General features: G+C 36.1%; 1 protein-coding gene across 4 annotated transcripts in view; it reads left to right on the top strand.

Annotated features, from left to right (window-relative positions):
• Positions 1–21192, top strand: part of LOC139174171 (harmonin-like) — a 69243-nt gene extending 48051 nt beyond the window's left edge. For 3 of the 4 annotated variants that reach the window (XM_070764358.1, XM_070764342.1, XM_070764335.1), the window contains 6 exons: positions 3756–3797; positions 4354–4407; positions 5442–5541; positions 6837–6946; positions 11540–11595; positions 19056–21192. In XM_070764358.1, coding sequence (XP_070620459.1) covers positions 3756–3797; positions 4354–4407; positions 5442–5541; positions 6837–6946; positions 11540–11595; positions 19056–19068 — 375 coding nt within the window. In that variant the 3' untranslated portion in view covers positions 19069–21192. Of the gene's footprint in view, positions 1–3755; positions 3798–4353; positions 4408–5441; positions 5542–6836; positions 6947–11539; positions 11600–19055 lie in introns of those variants that run through there. The other variant, XM_070764350.1, reaches the window with a different exon arrangement.
• Positions 21193–23795: the final 2603 nt, after the last annotated feature.

The raw sequence follows: 23795 nt of genomic DNA, 5'->3' as shown, positions 1-23795 counted from the left end.
CCAAGAAGAATCATTTAAATATGTCAAAACATTTAAATATGTCAAAGGGTTAAATAAGGTTCAGCAAGGAAGTGTTTTTAATAGGAAAGTGAACACAAGAACAAGGGGACACAATCTGAAGTTAGTTGGGGAAAGATCAAAAGCAACATGAGAAAATATTATTTTACTGAAAGAGTAGTAGATCTTTGGAACAAACTTTCAGCAGACGTGGCTGGTAAATCCACAGTAACTGAATTTAAACATGCCTGGGATAAACATAGATCCATCCTAAGATAAATTACAAAAAATAGTATAAGGGCAGACTAGATGGACCATGAGGTCTTTTTCTGCCGTCAGTCTTCTATGTTTCTAAGAGTTGGAATAGTCCAGAAGAGCAGGACTATTTTGTAAGCATCATCTATTGCCTGTCCACAGTTCTGAAAATCATGTACATCCTACAGGATTATTTGTCACAGTAATCCCAATTAACTTTGAATAGATAAATAGAATATGTAAAACTGAAGAACATTTAAATGCAGATGAGCATGAAGGAGTGGAGTGATGCATATATAATGAAATACAGCTGAAATGTAGCTGAAAATTCAGTGAGTTGTTTTCCTTTCTTTTCAGCCTCAAGAGATGTTTAAAAGGATGGTGGTTTACAATTCATCATTTAAAACTAACAAAAAACAAGTAAAATCCTATTTCTTTTTTTGCATGTGTGCGATATTAGTGAGCTGTCAGTTTTACCTTTTGTTTATGTCTCATAATATTCAGATAAAGATGCAAATAGCAAGCTTTGTTTTTTCCCCAGTGAATTCATGCAGATCTGCTAGCTAGATTATAGAGAAACTGGCTATGAATACAAAAAAATCTGATGCTGTAAATTCTTCCGTCATTTGATATTACTAGTGACTCTTAGAACTTTGCATTCAAATATAACATAGCATGAGGAATATGGATATTTTTTCTATTCAATATTACTACTGATCCTGTGCTAAAATTATTTGATATCACTCAGAAAATATGGTTTGGTAAAAAATGAGGAAAATGATGGCTTGCGTGAATCCACACAGAATGGCCAAGGTGGCATAAATGACTTTTCAAATTAATAAATATGTTGCAGCTGTCTTTGCCAGTGATTGTAATTAAGGTTGGATTTTGTAAAAGAGTATATTCTCTTTTAAACTTAGCATTTCTAGTATTCTTAGTTAATTGTCAAAGGATGCTTAGATTGTTTTTCCAAAGACTGTCAAAGATTTACTGGTGTAGGCTTTCATGGCTAATATCTGTTGGGCAATGCTGGACTTCAGGATATTGTAACCAGGGTCTAGAAAATAGATTTCCTGATATTTTGCCAGCAACTGTGGCTGCCATACCCAGAGGCTTGTGCTAGGAAGACCACAGGGAACTGAACAGGGGCTGACTGGAGTTCCTCTCAGCTTTTATTTCCCAAACCATAATTGCTGCCCAATCCGTCCTTTCAGTTCCTTCCGCATCACACCCTCTGATTATGTCAGGCAGTTGCTGGCTAAATCCTGATGTCCAACTGTCAAAGATATTTACCGTGTAAGACACACTAGGTAAGAAAGAATGAAGTGAGTGATTCACAAAAGCCATTGTTTCCCAAGGGGAGCTGAACACAAGGACAATTTGGGGCTTTTGAAATTCTGGTATGATCCAAGGCAGCCATATGAGTCTCTGCACCATCTTTATTTCCCAAAGAATGACTCTATAAATCAGAGCTATAGAACTGGAGTTCATGAGGAGAGCAGGTAGCAAGGAGAAAACTAAATATGATTGTGCCATACTAAAATGAATAAAACAGCTCTATTCTAGAAAAATGTGTTGTTCCTGTTCAGTTCTGCAGTTAGGATTTCTTCCTAAATAACATATTTTTGCTGATAATGAAAAGGAGGGGAGACTACTACAGATCTATTTCAGGCTTATTAGCCTTCATCAGGTAGCCACATCCTGTTTTACTGGGATTTGAACCCGGGGCCTCTGCCTTACAAGTCTTAGCCATTAGGCTACAGGCTCAACTCCTGTATCAGCTTGTACCAGGGAAGGGTTATGTGTGATTTTTTTTGTCGAATCATGTTTGTTTGTTTGTTTGTTTGTTTGTTTATTAGATTTGTATGCCGCCCCTCTCCATAGAGTCAGGGCGGCTCACAACAATAACAAAGACAATGTAAGAACAAATCTAATAATTTAAAAAACACTAAAAAACCCATATTAAAAGCAAGCATACACACAAACGGAGAGGGGCGGCATACAAATCGAATAAATAAATAAATAAATAAATAAATAAATAAATAAATAAATAAACATACCATATATTCGCACACATGCTCATCTGGGATGTGACCAGGAAGAGGAGCTGCCCAAGGGGCATGCCTGTGCAAAAAAATGAATTTCCAATTTACGGTGTGCACATGTGCACTGACCAGCAAGTCATCCAGTTTTTGGCACAAGTGCATACATGCTCATCAGCTGGCTGGAAGGCAAGCTAATGCCATAAAATAGAAGACCAGCTCTTCCAGTTTCCGGCACTGCTGCACACACAAAGGCTAGCTGCTCATGAGCGCATGCACACCAGAAACCCGGAAGAAGAGTGGAGACGTCACACATGCCAGGTGACATGGCTCCTTGTGCCACTTTGGGCATGTGTGCCATAGGTTCACCATCACACATTTATATGTATGTATGTAGTATGTGTATATGTGTGTTAGGTATGCGTACACTTTTGAGAGCAGGCAGTGTGCCCACAGTAAAAAATGACAGTAAATCTATCAATTACTGATTTTATTGTAAATAGGAAGCTCAGTTATGGTATCTGTAATTGCAGTCTTTTAAATATAGCCGTGGCCTGAAATTTTAGCACAAGGATTCCAGTCACAGTTATGTCATGACATAGTTTAATTCTATCAGAGTTTTTTGCAGAAAATTTCCAGAAGCACACACAGATGACTGGTTCAGCTAGATTCATTAACTTCTTTATAAACATAATAATATATATATTTACAATACCACAAGTAGAGTTCTAGTTCAATGTAGCAGCAGTTACACGCAGTTTCATTTCCAGGAGGAGCAAGCACAGAGTGGGTGAGGGAATACAGAGTGGACTGAGCCATGCCCAACCTTAAGCTTAAGTTTTCAGTTTCGATATTCTGCACAGACTCAAAACTGTTTAGCTCCCATTGACTGACTTAGTTTCTGTGCCTATTCATTGACTGACCTTGCTAACATGGCTCTCCCAGTTCATAAATTCCTTGCCTAGGAAATTCAGTGGAGCAAAGCAGTTGAACTGTGAAACAGGATGTTTTATGTTTCACAGATTTTAAAATGTTTGTTTGCTACAGAAGATTGTCGATGAGTTAAATAAATATGGTTTACAAATGCTTTCTACTTTGGGTTTCTCATGACAGTCAGCAGTCTAATGTCCTGCTTTTAATTCCTAATGTTCTACTCTAACTATGCTAGAGTACAGAGGTCTTAATCAACATTTATCTAACCCATGACCTTCAGTTTGGATGGATTAAAATAAATGGTCAAACTAAATGTGAAGACCAAATTCAGGAAGCCTTCAGATTACATTATCTAACTCTTGTGTGCTAAAAAAATAAATCTAACCTTAAAAAGCTTGCATAGTTTAATGTTAGGAGGAACATACAATTTATTTCTCTCTTTCCGGCTTTTCTTTCTTCTTTCATTTGATCGCTATTTTTATTGAGAACCTACTATGCATGTATTTAATTGCCAACCTTATTTTTCAGGGTTTCCAAAAATATGTGGAGGACTTTGATCCCTACACCATGGTAAGAAGTGTAAATTTTAAGTGACCAAGGGGGAACAATCCATGGCTTAGAGGTAACTCAATGAATTGCTGAGCCCCCTACTTTCAATATCTACCCAAGAAAAGCCTTGCTTGATTAGATGAAGATCCTACCAATCCAGTTGGAAAAACCTAGTCATCCAGTTTGATGACATAGTGACTATCCAAATGTACCAAGGAAGCTACCTAACAGGATACAAAAACATTGCTGTCTAGAAATTGTTATTAAAACATATTCCCTTTAATTCACTTCCTTTTACCATCTTTTCTCATATTTAACACATTTTCCACATCATCCATATTTTTATACTATTCTAAAAGATTCCCCTTTATTCATCTTCTGAGGAAAAACACCACCAAATTGTACTATAAGAAGCTGATTTTGATTCAGTAATTTTGGTTCAAATGGGGTGGACAAACCCTTAAATATCAGTACTGAGATACATGGGCTAATGAATGGTCTCAGTATAAGGCAGAATTTGTGTATTATCATTTTTGTAATAGAGATTGCTTACTGACATTTGTTTAATTGTGTTTAGTTTTCACCAGAGCAGATAATGGGAAAAGATGTACGACTCCTTCATATTAAAAAGGTACTGTTTATGATGGAAGAAAGATATTGCACTATAATTACTACATTCAGTAGAGGAATTCCATTTCACAAAATTCAGAGATGAGCCTTCCCACTGAAAAGATAAACACTGAAAATTAAGCTCTGATCTCAGCCTCAGCTATGATACATTTATTCTTGTATTATGAAAGACAGCTTCATTTTTCAGCTTAGTTGTTTCTTCATTCATTGGCTTTGAGTCAAATCAAATCTTTATTGTGGTCATAGACCAGCTTATTGGCATGGAATATTTTGCCATTGAAAGAACAAGCAAACAAAACCTATGAGGTGAGCCGGGCAAGCATAGAAGAATTGCCCAAACATGCAGTGGGTGACAGATGAACCCATGAATACATGTCTGTAATTCCACAATTTAACACTCATTCATTGTCATTTCATTGAGGTTGAGGATACTGGGAAAACCTTTTAAATGAACCTGTCTTATCTCAGTAAATTCTTTACTTTTGAAAAATGGATAGATACAGTGTGCAATAAAGTCTTTTCAGTGATGGTGTGTAATTTGTATAGAATCTTTCCCAGATGGCATAAGGATGGACAGCCAATCTTTAATTTTGGGACAATTAGCTAAGGTTCTTTTCCCCTCCCTCTGAAGCTTTTAATCGCATCTGCTGCTGTGCTTAGTTGTTCCGTCTCACTTAATAAGATTTTAAGTATTTTCTTCGGTTAACACTGCTAACTGTGCTATTTTCATTTATTCTATCTAGTGTTTTTCTATTATAATTTCCATTGTAAAGCTTAATATCATTTTGATAGAAAAGTAATACATAAAGATTACACCCATAGCTCTGTCCATCAGTAGAACTATGAGTAAACAAGCACTCCCTTTACCTACAAATCTTTAATTCCAAATCTAGTTTAGAGTAACCAGATTTGGAAGGGGGACTCATTTTGTAAGTTCATAACAGAAAATTAACTAGGAAAGTATGTAATGTTTAATTCAAGAAATAGTGATTGACAAATACTACATACTCATTTCCCCCCCTAATTATTTAATAGGAAGGATCATTAGACCTTGCAGTAGAAGGTGGCATTGATTCTCCAATTGGAAAACTAGTAGTGTCTGCTATTTATGAGGATGGAGCTGCAGACAAGCATGGTAAGTATCTGTTAAGAAAAAGCTGGAATATAAGGCATCTCAACATTTGTTAAATAAAGTTAGCTTTAACTAGGCATTTTCCAGAAGTGCAAATTATATCCTCAGATTGGCATAAACTTATTTCTAAAATATTTACACTTAAATTAAGACTAAGTATTTACAGTTTTCTCAAATTTTCTGAACGCTCTGGGAAAAATTATGGTGAGAACAAAGTTGCATGATCTAATTTGTTGGTGCATTGGGAAATGATTAATTCTTCCTGTCATGCGTTCTCATAACTGCTCAAATAAAAAAAAATCTTTAATAAAATTTAGATGTCTCAATAATGTGTGTGTGTGTGCGTGTGCGTGTATTTGAGATAGTCACCAATATAAAAGTTTAAAAAATAAAATGTGCTATTTTAGAACATAAAATAAGAACCACATATAATAAATGGTATAATCAAAAAAGGATAGTGTCATATGTCATAATTTAACATTGTGATCATTCAATTTTAGAAGCTTCTAGTAGAAAAAAATGACAGCTTACAAAAAAAAATTATTGTGTAGCCAAACAAAATACCTTATCCAGCTTTTTTATCTTCTTTTTCTGTGGAAGAAGAAAAAAATCAGAGGAAAACAAAACAAAAATATAGTAGGATTAGAAATAATAAATGTTACTTTGCATGTAGACACTAGTTATCTCTATTTTTATTATTATATTCATTCTGAAAAATGTTTTAGTGTTTAAAGTATCAGACAGTGATGGTGGAGGGTGAGATTGAAATCCTTAATCATCCATGACATTCATTGGAACATATATGTTGTTTGTGTCGGATCACCCTGGTATATTGAAGGAGCGTCACAGTTCCTATATTCAGTATCAGGGGTGGGTTCCACTTACCTTTCATTACGCACATCTTCATATTTTGTGCATGCACACATGCTACATTCATGTGCATGTCCCTCCATGCGATTGTATTTCCATGCATGCACAGAAGGACATTTCAAGCTGAAACACAAGCCACCCAAACCAGGAAAAAAGTGCCGATTCTACTTAAGCACATGTGTAGAAGGAAATTTCAAATCTTTCCTGGCAAAAGACAGCACTAGAGCTGTCACACCTAAATTGCATCATCAGCGCTCTGCTACCGGAGTGCCCGCATCGGACTGCACCGGTAGGAACCCACCCCTGTAATAATCTTGCTTGGTATGATCCAGATCTTACCATTCAGAATCTCATTTTAAATAACAATTTCAATAGAAGAAAGATAATGTGGATTTGCTTATTCTTTTGCCCTTTATTTCCTTTATCAGGTGGTATTGTGAAAGGAGATGAAATAATGGCTGTAAATGGCAAGATTTTGTTGGATGCTAAACTAAATGAAGCTCGGGTAGCTCTTACGAAAGCATGGAACGTGGGAGGTGTAAGTTAAAAGAGATGAGTCTCATCTCAAAATTACATATCGGATATCCATTTTTCCCAAGAAGTGTCAATAAATAATGTCTAGCTTAATGATACGTTTATATTAAAAGTTAATAACTCTTATAGCTGTTATAGATATTATACAAGATAGATCCAGGAATAGTATAGAGCAGTGATGGAAAGCCTATGACATGGGTGCCACAGGTGGAACACGGAACCATATCTGAGGGCACGCGAGGCGTTGCCCTACATCAGCTCTAGCATGTATGTATGTGCTAGTCGGCTGATTTTTGCCCCTTTTGGCTGTTTTTGCTCTCCCCAGGCTTCAGGAAATCCCCCTGAACCCTGGGGACGGTGAGAAATGGCCCACTGGGCCTACCGGAAGTCCAGAAGCTTCAGTGAGGCCTGTCCACACGCACCGGGGAGAAGTGCAGGGGCTTATGTGCATGCACAGGGGGCAGTGCAGGAGTTGTGTGCATATGTGGGGAGGGCATTGCATTATGGGAGCCAAAAAAGGTTCACCATCAATGGTATACAGGAATGGTAACAAATGTAAGGACAATCTAACTCCTGCCAAGCAAGCAATTTGAAAGCATGCAGATGCAAGTAGATAAATAGGTACAGTACTAGTAACAGCATTCTGTGCATCTTGGCATATGGTCAGCTAGCCACATGACCACAGAAGAATTTTCAGACAATGCTGGCTGTCTTGACTAAGACACAGAGATAAACACCACTCTCTAGAGTTGCATATGACTGTTCAGGGCAAACTTTTTAAATTATCATCTTAAAACCCTGTATGAAACACAATTTTGCTAAGTAATCATAGCAATAGCATTTAGACTTATATACCACTCCACAGTGCTTTACAGCCCTCTTACAGAAGTCAGCATATTGCCCCCAACAATCTGGGTCCTCATTTTACTGACCTTGGAACGATGGAAGGCTGAGTCAACCTTGAGGCTACTGAGATTCGATCTGCCAAATTGCTGGCACCCGGTGATTAGCAGAAGTAGCTTGCAGTGCTGCACTCTAACCACTGCGCCACTGAGGCTCATGGATGTTATTAGCAGTCATTACATTTTATTAAAAACTGCTCCTTTTAATTATTTATCAAATAAAAAAATATATTCTAACCAAATTGCAAGAAACTAAGATTGGCTAAATAATGAAATAATTGATGGTGTGCAAAAAAATATAATTATATGCAAAATGTCAAATTCCCTTTTTCAATGAAGAACAAAAAGTTCACATGACCAGTTAAGAACTGATTTATTTAAACACGAAAGCTATAATATATGCATAATAAGTCAGCATTATTTCCATCCCATCTATGCTTCGGAATAAATTCCCAATGATAGCCATGTGGCTCATCTTTTACATATATTCATATATGAATATATTTACATATATTCATATTTTCATATACATTCATATATGCCAACAGGCCTGGAGCCACTGAATTTTAACAACTACCCCGGCCTATGATTGAATATGACAGGATGAATCTGGATGATTAGTTTTTAAATGAATTGGGGTTTTGGAATATAAATTTAAGTTAGATTTTTATATGCTTTTAGTATTGAGGTTTGTAGAGTATTTTAATATTAGATTTATTGTATGTTTTGTATTTGCTTTGTTGTGAGCTGCCCTGGGTCTCAAGAGAAGGACGACATAGAAATCTAATTAATAATAAATAAATAAATATTATTTCTCAGACAAGACTCTGTATAGAATAGAAATTACTCTTGGCGAATGAGAGAGCGAGAGAGAGAGATTCTAAATTGCTTCATTTCTGTTTAAGCAAAATGCTTCAGGCATATAACCCATTCTTTTAGTTTTCCTGAATGTGTGTCAGTACATTGCATGCTCTTCTGACGTGGTGGGATGCTTATGATGAAAGGGGATTAGCGAACAATGCAAGAGAGATGAAAGCTTCTGGATGTGAGTCGAGGCCCTTTTAGTAGCATCGAAAATGGATCTTGGAGGAAAATGAGCATGGAAGGAAATGAAAGAAACTGGAATCACTGCTAGAAGAAAATTTATAAATCCTACTGGCAAAATGATTAATCTCCCGAATGGAATGGAAAAGGGATATAAGGAAAGAAGATGTGAAAGCCGTTAAGAACATGATGGGAAATAGGAAAAGGACTCTTGATGGAAATAAAAAGCAAAAGGAGGACAGTTTGAGAAAAATCTGTATTAGATAATGAGGGAGAGAAGGATATTGGATAGTAGAAAAGATATTAAGTTGATAAAAAGTAACAGCCAGCAGCAAGGAACAACTTAGATTAGGATTATCAAACACATGGCCCGGTGCGTCAGGCACTGGCCATGCCTATGCCTAATTTGCGGCATACAAATTTAATAAATAAATAAAATTTAGTGAAGGAGGGGAGTCACAATACGTCCCATAATGATGCCATGATGACACGAGTTTGACGCCCCTGAGTTAGATTAAATGGAGGAGAGAGAATGAATCACTTCTTTATTGGAGGAAATAAATTGTACTGAAATTGGCAAAGTGAACTAAATAAGGAGTCTCCAGTGGGAAGTGTAAATAAGAGCTATTAAATTAGGATGAGAGAATGTAAAGAGTATTTTAGAGTTTTCTTTGAGGGGGGAAATGGTGGAGATTTGTATAGAAATGTTGGTGATGCAATTTAGGATCAGCAACACTGTACCATGGTGACTAACCGTAGAATCACATAATCGTGACCGACTTATAACCTCCTCTCTCATTTAGTTGTTGAATGTGTCACTGAAGTCAGTAAGGGCGGCATGACATGATTGTGATTTATGTACGTCCATCTGCTTAACTCTGCTTGTCACAAGCCAGATGGAAAGCAGGTATTTATAAATGATAATATGAGTGTGAGATATTTCAGTAGTCATAAATGTGAACTGATTGCAAAGTACCTGGATGTTTGTAAACGTGGGGATTGGTTGCAAAGCTATTCTTTTACACTGTGGTAGATTTAAATGGTTACTAAATGAGGCAGTAGGTAAGCAATGAGTTGTCAAAAAGAGGCATTAAAATAAATGCTATACAATAATTGTTAATGTCCAGGGGAAAAAGGATGAAAAGAGATGATGAATGTGAGAATGATGGAAAATAATGTAGACGATTCATTTAGAGAAAAGTTAGACATATTTGTTTAATGTGCATGTGAAATCTGCTAAAGTTTGGAAGAATGAAGTTATCATTTCCCTACACAAAGTGGGGGAGGGGAAAGTACCAAGATTAAGTGCAAAAACTACTGGTGGAATAGTTTGTTAAATCTGCCTGTGAAAATGTTGGGCAGAATTCTGATAAGGGTATGAATGTGACAAAATGAGTAAAATTTCAGAAGTGCAAAGTACTAGAATGGGTTTAGAGTTAGGGTTAGGATGAAGAAATGCTTATTTGTTTATGGCCATTGGTCTGTTGTGAAGAATGAATACTTATCAAAAAAATAAAAATGTGTGTAAGATCATACTTGTGTCCATTTTGTTATATAGAAGTGAAAGTTGAAAGAGAGCCACTTTGGTCTAATGGTTAAAGCACCAGGCTAGAAAGCAAGAGACTGTGAATTCCTATTGTAAGCTGCCCAGAGTCCTTTGGGAGTTGGGTGGCATAGAAATATCAATCAATCAATCAATTCCATCTTAGCCATGAAAGCCAGCTGGTGATTTTGATCCAGTTATTATCTCTCAGCCCAAATTACAGTACAGTGTTTCCTCGATTTTTGCAGGTTCGAACTTCGTGGAACGTCTATACCACGGTTTTTCAAAAATATTAATTAAAAAATACTTTGCGGTTTCCCCCCCTATACCACGGTTTTTCCCACCCGATGACGTCATATGACATTGCCAAACTTTCGTCTGCCTTTAAAAAACTTTTTTTTAAAATAAACTTTAATAAATAAACATGGTGAGTAATAATCTAAATGGTTGCTAAGGGAATGGGAAATTGTAATTTAGGGGTTTAAAGTGTTATGGGAAGGCTTGGGATACTGTTCATAGCCAAAAATGTACTTCCGCATCTCTACTTCACGGAAATTCAACTTTTGCGGGCGGTCTTGGAACGCATCCCCCGTGAAAATCGAGGGAACACTGTACTTCACAGGTTGTTGTTGTAGGAAAAGAGGAGAAAATAGATGTGTTGGGTGAGTTATTTGTAAAAATAACAAAAGCGGGATAGGGATGAATGAAAGAATGAATGAATGAATGAATGAATGAATGAATGAATGAATGAATGAATGAATGAATGAATGAATGAATAGAGTGAAGAGAAGAATTATCCATATTATTCCCTTTTATTTTTATTGCCTCATAACTGAATTAATCGGGCTCAGAGTCTTTCAGGAGTTGGGCGGCATATAAACCCAAACAAACAAACTGACTAACTAACTAACTTTCGGTACTTTCCATAATGTTGCTCATTATAAAAGGGGGAAAGTAGTGGGGAATGCTCACTGTTTTCCATACCATGTTTTCATAACAAGCAACCTTCTTAATACAGCATATTGTATAATGAAAGCTTACTCTGAAGATACAATTTTTCATTCCCTGATTAATTACATACCATACTGATTAAGCATTTCTTCCACAGGATTGGATTGACTTGGTCATTGCAGTGTCCCCTCCCAAGGATTATGAGGATGAAATGTAAGATTTCTGTATTCACAGACATAAACTACAATAGATTATCATTTTATTCAATTTCAGTTGAAGTTCAGTGCACCTCTAGTTGTTAACTGTTAAGCAAAATGTAGTCAAACTGGATATATTTTCAACAAAGGAAAATTAGCTACTAATCCATTTGGAAAATTGAGACATATGAAGAAATAGGTTGAGAGGAAATGTGTCAGTAAAAATGTACAAGACCAGCTAGTAATGGAATGCGGTAGGAAAAAATTAACTAAGTAGAGAGTACTTTAACTTAAAGGGCACTTATACATCTGTACTTTAACAGTAGAGTTCCATGGTTTATTTATATCAACTGAAGCCCAAACTCATCTCAAATATTGATTCGCAGTATCAATAGAAGTAGAAGATGATTCCTTGGTATCATAAATAGGACTGACTTTTAAACATTAGCATTGATTTTATATACATTTCATATAACAATGAGAGGGAGGGAAGCTATTACAGATTTTTAAAAAATCAAATCTAAATGCTCATTTTAAAACATAGAAACATAGAAGTCTGACAGCAGAAAAAGACCTCATGGTCCATCTAGTCTGCCCTTATACTATTTTCTGTATATTATCTTAGGATGGATATGTTTATCCCAGGCATGTTTAAATTCAGTTACTGTGGATTTATCTACCACGTCTGCTGGAAGTTTGTTCCAAGGATCTACTACTCTTTCAGTAAAATAATATTTTCTCATGTTGCTTTTGATCTTTCCCCCAACTAACTTCAGATTGTGTCCCCTTGTTCTTGTGTTCACTTTCCTATTAAAAACACTTCCCTCCTGGACCTTATTTAACCCTTTAACATATTTAAATGTTTCGATCATGTCTCCCCTTTTCCTTCTGTCCTCCTGACTATACAGATTGAGTTCATTAAGTCTTTCCTGATACGTTTTATGCTTAAGACCTTCCACCATTCTTGTAGCCTGTCTTTGGACCCGTTCAATTTTGTCAATATCTTTTTGTAGGTGAGGTCTCCAGAACTGAACACAGTATTCCAAATGTGGTCTCACCAGCACTCTATATAGCGGGATCATAATCTCCCTCTTCCTGCTTGTTATACCTATAGCTATGCAGTCAAGCATCCTAAAGCATCCTAAAAGCCACTGCAATCCTAAAAATAAGTTTAGGCTTAGAGACATAAAAAAAAAAGCTTCCATCTTTATTTAATATTTCACATATTGTGTGTTTAATGCTGCTGATTATTAATAATCCATCAATCCCAAGACACATGGAAAGGCTTTGGAGGGCATGCATTTGTGTGCAGAGCATGGCTTTTCCTGCCTCTGTAAACTATACAACATTTCCCATGAGTGATAATGGACCTAAACTCTTTTTCAAATTCTTTGCAAAACATATATTTGCTTACGTTTTGCATGCCAATAATAAGTCCATCAAATGTTCTTTTTATTATAACATGCCTATAAAACAAAATGGATTACATTTTCCTAATTTCTACTAACCATAATCCTGTATTAAGAATAATCCTATATTGTGAAATATTTATAAAGTATAAATAGTGACATTTTCTTTAGCTGCTCAACTTTGATGTGAATTTTTCCACTTCTTGTAAGCTATATTTTCCATCTAGGTTATTATTTCATGTGTTTCCTCCAAACAAGCACGTCTCAGGATTTGATGCATTTACACCACACATCAACAAATGTATTGTGCTGTTGTGCATGTAGCAGAGGTGGGTTCCTCCTGGTTCAGACCAGTTTGCCCAAACTTGTAGCGAACCACTGGTGATGTCACAATGATGTCACAGAACCAGTACGGTCAGTGCCAGTCAGTGGTCACTGCCATTTTTTTTAAAAAAAACTAATAAGTTTTTTTGGATTTTTTAATTATTATTTTTCTTCTGAGCATGTGCAAAAGCCAATTTTCCAGCACTGCGCATGCAACACAATCTTGTTTTTGCCTTTTTTCTCGATTGTTGGGGGGGTTTTGGTACTGCACACACATGCAAAGTTCACATGTGCCCACGTGGCACATGAGGAAGCGAACTGGCAGCGAGGTAAGTTAGAACCCACCTCTGGCATGTACTAGATTTTTCTAGAAAAGTTTAGAAAAAAGGCTATTCTTAAGTTTTCCTGTTTTCAGAATGTACCAATCTCTGCACAGTTTATACTTCACTTGCTTTTCAACTTCCATGAAAATCAATCTAGTATTTAAATACCTTGGAATTGAACTGTCAAAAACAAATCTTACTGTTCACCGTGGGCTTTGAATATTGTTCACAGTGGATATTTGTTTTGTTTGTTTGCTTTTTAATTTTCTATTTCTTCTGTTATATTCTAATGACTTATCTAAAAAAATTCATATGTTCCATTTGATATAATTTTCCAGCAGCTCAATCCTATACTACCGTATTTAGAAATACACATAATTGCAGGGAATTTATTCCCAAGGAAATGTTAGATCTACCACTCTTAACCCTGCTGTTCTGTTCGGGTCGTATGTGACCCGAAGCCAAGTTTGAGTCCCTGTAAAAAAATTTTCCCTGCATATCTGAAACTTGAAATTCCATGAGTTTTCATCATTTCAGGGGTTCTCTCTATGAGAATTTTTTTTGGGGGGTGGGGGGGTTTCTTTCTTGCTGAAAACAAAAAACTCCCTAATGTTACGTTCCCGGGTCTATTTGACCCGGACTGCAAATTGATCATTTTAGGTACTTATATTTGGTCTTTTTGAAAGCTTTTTTCACCTGGAAACATGTTTGAACATTTCTTCACACAATGGAATGAAAATTGAATGGAAAAAATTAATCCTTATTGGTTTATTTTGCACATAAATGTGCCTCCCCCCCCGTTTTTGTGAATTTTTTTTAGGTTTATTGATAATTTTGCCTGCAAAATGCATTCTATTTTACTAAAGTTGGTGTGGGATTGGTAGCTTGAACATTTCTGCACATAATGATATGAAAATTGAACTGAAAAAATTGACCCTTATTTGTTTATTTTGTCACAAAAGCATCCCCCCCCCGGCTGTGTGCAATTCTGTTCATTTATATCTTTATTATGCTGCCATTGCCAACATTTCTGAAAACTTTATGCGTTATATTACAAGTCTGAACATTGCTAATCACAACAAAATCAAATTTGAAATGAAAAAATTATGTTTACTTGTTTATTTTGTTCACAAAAGCTCCTCCCCCCGGCTGTGTGAAATTATGATTGATTTCTTGCATTCTGCACATAAACAACAAACATGCCAGTTTTAATTTACTATAAATTTATTGATAACAAATGGAACATATAAGACCACAAATGAAAAATAACAGAAACAGTTTCTTTTATATATACAAAACGTTTGAAAATATTTAATGCTTGCTGCAATGAATACAATAGTAACAGGTATGTGCTTTGCAAATGTATTTTTTACAATTAATACAAGTAAGATTAGTTTTATTGTCATTAGAAGATGGACATAAGCCACATCTCCTCCTTTTTGTGCTGGGAGTGCTGCTGGTGGAGGGTGTGGGGTTTGTTTCCTCCTGAGCATGCTGCTGGGTAGCCTGCATTATGGCTAATGCTTCTTCACATCTGGGCTGATATTTTCTGGCTTCTAAATATGGCTGTATTAGAGACATACCTAATTCTTCCAGGAATAGTCTTCTCTTATGAAGCCTTTTTTTATTCCAATTTGGGTCTATGTCTGACCATAATACAAACGAATTATATGCTGAAACATCTATAATATTATAAAACATTATCATGGGCCACCGGTTTGTTTTTCGTTTGCATGTGTATGTGGATAATGCTTGGTCCAATGTATCCACTGCGCCTTTTGTGGCATTGTAAGATAATATCATTTCTGGCTTTTTGTCTGGCCTTCCGCTAATATTATCATCGTGATGCATGGTGCTCATCAAAATCACGTGTTTGTTTTTTTTTGGAACGTAAGACACAATAGATGTTTCATTACTGAAATAAAAAGTGGAACTAAATACCTCTCTTTTGGCAAGGATGCCTACTGGTAACTCTGGCTTGTTCTTCCTAACAGTGCCCAGCATGGTGAGTTTTCTTTTCAATAACAGTTGTGCCAAATTATATGATGTAACAAAATTGTCACAGGTTACCTTTTGCCCTTGCAGGCCATAAGTCAAGTCTAAAACAACTTTCAAAGCCAAATTTTTTGTAGGACCTTCTCCAGGGATCCTACCAGTGTAAACCTGCGCATTATAAACATATGAGCTTTTACTATCACACAATGTCCATATTTTAATTCCGTATCTTGCTGGTTTACTTGGCAAATATTGCCGAAATGGGCACCTCCCTTTGAATCCCACCAGTTGCTCATCAACTGTTACACACTCACCTACATTGAATAGTGTTGGAAGAATTTCAACCCATTTGTTCCATAAATCTCTAATTGGCGCCAGTTTATCCACAGCCCTTCTTTGACTTCGGTCTTTTTTATCATCAAACCGCAACACTCTGGAAATATTGTAGAATCTTTCTACAGACATTGTAGCTCTGAATATGTGGCGGCCTGAATGTGCAGCCCATAAACTTCTGCACGATTCGCCGTATGATTTATACACCCCGGCTAAAAGAAGCAAGCCAATGTATGCATGTAGGGTGGCTGTATCTATTGGATCCCAATTAGCACCATAAATATTTTTTCCCTCAATGTTGGACATTTTGATTATCATATCTGTAATTGTAACATTTAGGAATAATAGAAAGGTTGATAATATATCAGATGCTCTAGAAATGGAAAATCTGATGGGACCAGGAGTAGTTGTAATTACATTTGCAGCAGACAGTTTTCTGGTGTGGTTATATTTTGAAAACCAAGTGACATCCCTGTTTTTGGAAGGGATTCCTTGCACATCTGGAACAGGTGTTTCTGGTTCTTCTGGTTCTTCTGCTTCAGAATCAGAGTTTTCAAATCTGCTGTCCCCATCACTGATGTGATCCTCCTCTTCAGAAAGGTTTTCCTGTGTGAAGTCATCCTCAGAAGAGGCGTTGGCAACCTCTTCAAGTTCTGCTTCTGTTAGTGGTCTTTTGTAAGGCATACTTTCTGTAATTTGTAAAAACATTAATTATAAGATCTGCCCCCACAAAAAGAGAACATGAATGATGCAAAAAAAATCCACAGAAAGCAGGAAAAAATAGGTTTGTCAGATAAAGATGCAGTTTATTTCCAAGGTAAACTCTGTGAAACAGATGCAAAGTACTGAATCTAGGCAAAAAAAAACCATTTATGTCACATGCAGCAGAAGGTAACATCCCAAAGAAAAACATAGCTGTTTTACTTACCAGAGAAATAGACTTGGATGAATGACTGAAAACTGGTCACTCTGTTATATAGCTGTCCCTCTAATGGTTTGAAAGATTGACAAAGGATGTAGGATATTGCTTTCAGAAATATTTTAGCAGCCGAGGGGGGGGGGGGGGCTTATTTCTGATTTTAAAAAACCAGTAAGAATCATTTTTTTCAGTTCCTTTATATTTTTCTTATATTCAGAAATGTTCACGCTACCAATCCCACACCAACTTTAGTAAAATAGAATGCATTTTGCAGGCAAAATTATCAATAAACCTAAAACAAATTCACAAAAACGGGGGGGGAGGCACATTTATGTGCAAAATAAACCAATAAGGATTAATTTTTTCCATTCAATTTTCATTCCATTGTGTGCAGAAATGTTCAAACATGTTTCCAGGTGAAAAAAGCTTTCAAAAAGACCAAATATAAGTACCTAAAATGATCAATTTGCAGTCCGGGTCAAATAGACCCGGGAACATAACATTAGGGAGTTGTTTTTTTTCAGCAAGAAAGAAACCCCCCACCCCTCCAAAAAAAATTCTCATAGAGAGAACCCCTGAAATGATGAAAACTCATGGAATTTCAAGTTTCAGATATGCAGGGAAAATTTTTTACAGGGACTCAAACTTGGCTTCGGGTCACATACAACCCGAACAGAACAGCAGGGTTAAAAGCAACATAAAATTATACAAGAAAGGGAGTTACTCAAATTTAATATACAGTGTTCCCTCGATTTCCACGGGGGATGTGTTCCGAGACCGCCCGCGAAAGTCGAATTTCTGCGAAGTAGAGATGCGGAAGTAAATACACTATTTTTGGCTATGAACAGTATCACAAGCCTTCCCTTAACACTTTAAACCCCTAAACTGCAATTTCTCATTCCCTTAGCAACCATTTAGATTATTACTCACCATGTTTATTTATTAAAGTTTATTAAAAAAATATTTATTAAAGGCAGACAAAAGTTTGGCGATGACATATGACGTCATCAGGCGGGAAAAACCATGGTATAGGGAAAAAAACAGCAAAGTATTTTTTAATTAATATTTTTGAAAAACCGTGGTATAGCCGTTTCGCGAAGTTCGAAGCCGCAAAAATCGAGGGACCACTGTATTAGATTTCCTTCTTTGTAAATATGCATAAAGACACACTGTATTTATGATACCTAAGAGGGAAAATCCATACTAATGTGGTAGTTCCAAGTCCAGTTGCTTAGGTCCAATCTAGGGGATTGGTCTAGAAGACCTCCAAGCAGTGGTGGAATCCATTTTTTTTTACTATTGGTTCTGTGGACATGGCTTGGTGGGCATGACAAAGGAAGACTACTGCAAAATCTCCATTCCCTCCCCATTCTGGGGCCAACCAGAGATGGTACTTGCCAGTTCTCCGAACTACTCAAAATTTCCACTTCCAGTTCTCCAGAACATGTCAGAACCTGCTGGATTTCACCACTGCCTCCAAAGCCCCTTCCTGTTATTATGTGAACTAAGAAAGGAAAAAGGAAAATACAAATAGATCACTCTTTCTTGTGTTGTAAAGTCCTCTGGGAGTAATTTTCTAACTGTATTTTGGTTGAAGAGATAGCTTGTGCAACTCAACTTAAGAAGAATTGTGGGTTTTTTCCTTTTACCACAAAACATTCTTATTCCCACGTCCTCATCTTTGCTAACCCTCATTCATCCTTAGTAATTTAGTGGTCTTGTCATGCTGATTAATCTGAGGTTTTTTCCCCCCAAAGATTTTTGTTGTATTTTTCCATTTAATTTACAAATTTCTATTTCTATACTTTATACATAACTCTGCTCATTTGTCTTTTATTTACATGTCTATTCTTTAAATATTATTAAATTCAAGTTTAAGAGTATTTTATATATTTCATTCGAATCCATATTTTCCATACTTTATAAAATAACATTTTACTTCCTCTTATATTTTACCATTATTACTGTTGTTGTTGTTGTTGTTGTTGTTGTTGTTATTATTGTTGTTGTTATTATTATTATTATTATTATTATTATTATTATTAGTTTATTGTGAAAAGTAAGGAATAAGGAAAGGAAAGGAAGGGGGTTGGGAGTTCACAGTTTGCTTTTTATGTTATCATTGCTTGTCTAGATGGCATTAACTATATTTTTGTACTTTGTTCAATTTCAGGACATTTTTTTAACAGAAAGAGAGATATCAAATACATCTTTTGAAGAAAGCTACCAATGAATCATCATTTTTACCCAGCTACAAATCTTGGTACAAAAAAAGTTCAAAAGAAGTACAAACAAGAAGAACACAAGATAATTCAAGTGACATAATATGGTTTTACAATAATATATCATGTCATTTCCTCCCATAAACTATTAGTGTGTGTTGCCCAGTTATACAGTAATGGGGTATAGGTAAAAATTCGCTGTACGTAATAAAAAAGACAAATGCTAATTTTAAAACAAAGTGCAATTCATAGGAAATCTTGTAGTAACTGTCATCATTACAATGGAGAAAGTCATTTTTTCCGTAAGTAATATATTTATAGTCCCATACACAACTGAATAGAAATAAAGCAAAATCAGTGGAACTTATTTTCCAGAAAGTATATAGAAATATACTATTGCAAAATTACCAAGAAATATAGTGGGATTTTTTTTTTACTATGCAAATTGTAACTGAATTCCCATTTTCTGATTTCAATTTCAAAAATAACTCATCTCTGTTAAGAAATTAACATTATATAGTATTATCTTAGTGATTATTTGATGACATTTCAATTAATTAGATCAACTAAGAATCCTGTAGCAGCAAACCTACAACCCCTATTTATCAGAAATAATAAACTTGGCACTGTACTGAACATATTTGTTCCATTCAAAAGAGATTGCAATTGCTATTATAGGAATGATGAAAAGAATGGCAGAAATAAAAAAAGAGGAATAATAAAAATGGAGTGGAGTAGGAAAACATCAGTCTGTTGTTGAATAGAAAGAAAAATTGCAGGAAGATTAGCTTCAGTTCTCAGTTAGAAAATTAGAAAATATAATTTGAACAGGGTGGTATGCTATATTTCACTCGAGCAGTTCTACTTGCAGAATTGCTTTATTTTAAAATTATGCTGGTTTTAAGTCAGTCAGCACATAACTAACTATAATTCCTAAATTGCATTTGTATACACTAATTTTCAGCAGATTTCCTTTTGATCAGCGTTAAAGCTGTTCATTGCTAGAAAGGCAGTTTTTAAGTACAGTGGTACCTCGCTTCTCGACCATAATTTGTTCCAGAAGCATTGTCCAGAACCAATTTGGGCGAGAACCAAAACAATTTTTCCCATAAGATAAATTTCCCTCCTCAGCTGTCTCTCCCTCTAGCTTGCCCATTTCTGTCCCTGGTTCTCTCTCTCTCTCTCTCTCTCTCTCTTTCTCTAGCTTGCTGGCTTCTGTCCTCAGCTCAATCAGGTGTTCAAGTTCCAAATGTTTGTTCAGATTTCAGGGCAAAATTTTCTCGAATTTCTTGGTCAAATACCGATTTGTTCGAATTGTAAATCATTCGAAAACCGAGGTACCACTGTAATTAGATACACTGTTCCTATATTCAGCTAACTTAGCAATCCAAGTTCTGGTAAAATCAATTATACAATTCATGTATTAGATGAATGATACTAGTGAAATTCTATTGATTCAGACAAGGGCCTGTGCAGAGGTTGGGGTACAAGATGCTACCATCAAGTATTTGCCATATTTTATGTTTTTTCATCAGGTGACTGAATTAATTTAAATAGTTAAAAAGCATTTGTTTGATGATAACACTATGCATGTATTATCATTTTGGCATATTCACACTTTGCTGCAAAAGCCATTGCTCTGGTTTAATCAAATAATTGCCATTATTTGATTCTCTTTATATAGATCAGTTTGTGACATTATGATTAATTGCATAATAGTTTTTCATATAACATTGAGCCAAAAAATAATGATTTCCATACTGGTATAAATACTGATAATAGATACTGAATATTATAAATACTGAATTATAAAATATGTGTACTTTATTGTAGATTATTATAATATTCAGGTATCAATTTTAAATTTTGATCAATATTTAAATATCAGTATTTAATTTTAATAGGAACCACATGTATTAAAGTTTATATTCAGGCAATTTTGTAATATATAGGGGTTTTGGAATCAAAGCCCTATATTGTCAATCAAAACATTTTTTTCATTAAAAGGGTCATACAAATTTATTCTGAATAAGATTTTAGTATTTGCAGTTCCATTTCAATTTTATTGTAAATATTATGTTGCCTTTAGTATCCTTTTCTAATTTACTTGTATTTTAAAAAAATTATTAGCAGCAGTTGCAAAAATATAGATCTTAAATAACTAGTACTCTAAAGCAGTGTGACAAGATATGGATAAAAAATTCTTAAACTATATTATAAGGCAGGTTTTTGAGATAAAATATGTATTGCCAAATATATGAACTATTCTGAATTTTAGTGAAACACCACTCACATTGCTGATATATCAAACAGTCAAAAACCTTTGAGAGCACAATTAAGAAAGACTTACACATTTATGTAGTTGTTTGTTTGGTATTGTAGAGTAATGGTATGATGTTAAGGTATTTTGACATGATATCTACCCCCTCAGGTTTCCATATAAAAAACCCAACCGACTAGTAATTGAACACATGAGCATCCACAGGGTAGCCTCAAAATCTGCCACACAAAGGGTGCAGTGTCACTACATGTACAAAAGAAGTGGACTTCTATTGTGACAACAAATCTACCATTTTTCAGAGCTTCGGCTGTGGATACTGCTGAGGACTACCAGTAGTACCAGAGGTGGGATTCAGCAGGATCTGATCAGTTCTGAAGAACAGGTAGCAGAAATTTTGAGTAGTTCAGAGAACCACTAAATACCACCTCTGACTGGACTTGCCCCCAGGGATGGGTTACTGCCCAGAACGCAGTGGGGTAGCGAAAATTGATATTTGCACTGAAAGATGTTGAAAGAAAATGCAGGGTGTCCTGCATAAGCCATGCTCACAGTATGGTAGTAAAATTTTTGGTAGCCCTTCACTGCCTGCCCCCATCTATTCCCTTCTGACCAAGTAGCAGCTGATCAGGAGGAAATGGGGATTTTGCAGTAACTTTCCCCCTGGAGTGGGGTGGGAATGGAGATTTTACAGTATCCTTCCCCTGCCATACCCACCAAACCACGCCCAAAGAACCAGTAGAAGAAAAAAATTCAATTTATTTATTTATTTATTTATTTATTTATTTATTTATTTATTTATATTTGTATGCCGCCCCTCTCCGCAGACTCGGGGCGGCTCACAACAAAGTGAAACAATTTACAACAAATCTCACCACTAAGTGGCACTTCTGTAGTAGGATGAACACTCTCCATTGCACTCAGCTAGGACATATAGGACAAGTAGAATGGCAACTCCACCTCTATCTCCCAGTACTTTGCCACCACTTCCTGCTTCTCAGGAACTTCTGTCTGAACTTGCAATCTTATATGATTCCTAGGGGTGTATCAGTCATGGAAAAGCATCCAGATATAGAAATTTCCAGATTCAGTTCTTGGTATTTCAGATTATTCAACTAAAGGTCTCTGCCCTATTTTTTTTTTTACCCCATCTATAATAGATAAAATATTAGTCCAACTGAGTAAGCTGCCTTGACAAAATGATTAAGTATCTTAGTTTCTGAGCTCATCTTTTCCATATTGCAGCAGATACATACATTGGCATCCTTCGGTCTCAAAAGACCATGGTATCATGCTCTGGACTCCCCAGAGCATGAAGTCTGGGTAGGTTATTAGGAAGGATAGACTGTTACCCAAACAGCAGAACCCCCCTCTCCATGTCTCTGAAATAATTCAATGGAATGGCAAAGGCCAATACGATTGGCTACAGCTATGTCACAGGAGTTAACTTAGAAACATAGAAGACTGACGGCAGAAAAAGACCTCATGATCCATCTAGTCTGCCCTTATACTATTTCCTGTATTTTTATCTTAGGATGGCTATATGTTTATCCCAGGCATGTTTAAATTCAGTTACTGTGGATTTACCAACCACGTAAATCCACAGTAACTGAATTTAAACATGCCTGGGATAAACATATATCCACCCTAAGATAAAAATACAGGAAATAGTGGCTGTATACAGTCATGAACTGCTCCCGGTTCATGGACTCCGGATTTAGCCTCAAGATTTAGACCTGAAGCCTTTTCCAATGATGGATATAGCCACAAGACACTGGAGGTTTGCAGTCAGAGTTTCCCTTCTAGTGGTTGGCCAGGGCACCTTTCGTGTCTTGTCGTGCTCTTAGTGTACCACATTGCTTGCAGAGATCGCCTTCATAACCATTGACCTATTCTAATAGGTTTCATCCACACACTCTGCCAGAATGTGTCTTCACATGCTCAGGATAGACAAGTCCCTATCTTGCCAAAGGTCAATAACCCATCGGCCACTCTTAACCTGGTTTGGCCAGCCTGCCGAAGTTGTTGCCCAGGGTGTTGCCACTACACATGCTACAGCTACCAGGAGCCATAGGTGAGAGTTGAGTGACAGGTTGGGGACCAAAGGTGAACGAGCTGCCCAAAAAGCTGCCATAAATGAGCTGCCCAAAAAAGACACAACATGTCCCTACACCAGAGGTGCTACCGCTCCCTGAGCATCCCATACATCTCTGAAGATAATAGATAAGAATAATAATATAAAGATTTCCACAAGCAACGGACCACTGAGTCCCCCCAACTGAAGAAAGAGCAGGGAAAAAAAGAGGAAAACAGTTACACCTAAAGGTATTGTTTTCAAGATGCAACTGGACTTTGGTTTTTCTTTGAAGATGTTTCTCTTCTCATCCAAGAAGCTTCTTCAGGTTCCCAGAGC

Source organism: Erythrolamprus reginae, chromosome 1 (assembly GCF_031021105.1).
Source record: "Erythrolamprus reginae isolate rEryReg1 chromosome 1, rEryReg1.hap1, whole genome shotgun sequence".
Classification (NCBI taxonomy): Eukaryota; Metazoa; Chordata; class Lepidosauria; order Squamata; family Dipsadidae; genus Erythrolamprus; species Erythrolamprus reginae.
This window is presented reverse-complemented; position numbering and strand designations above follow the sequence as displayed.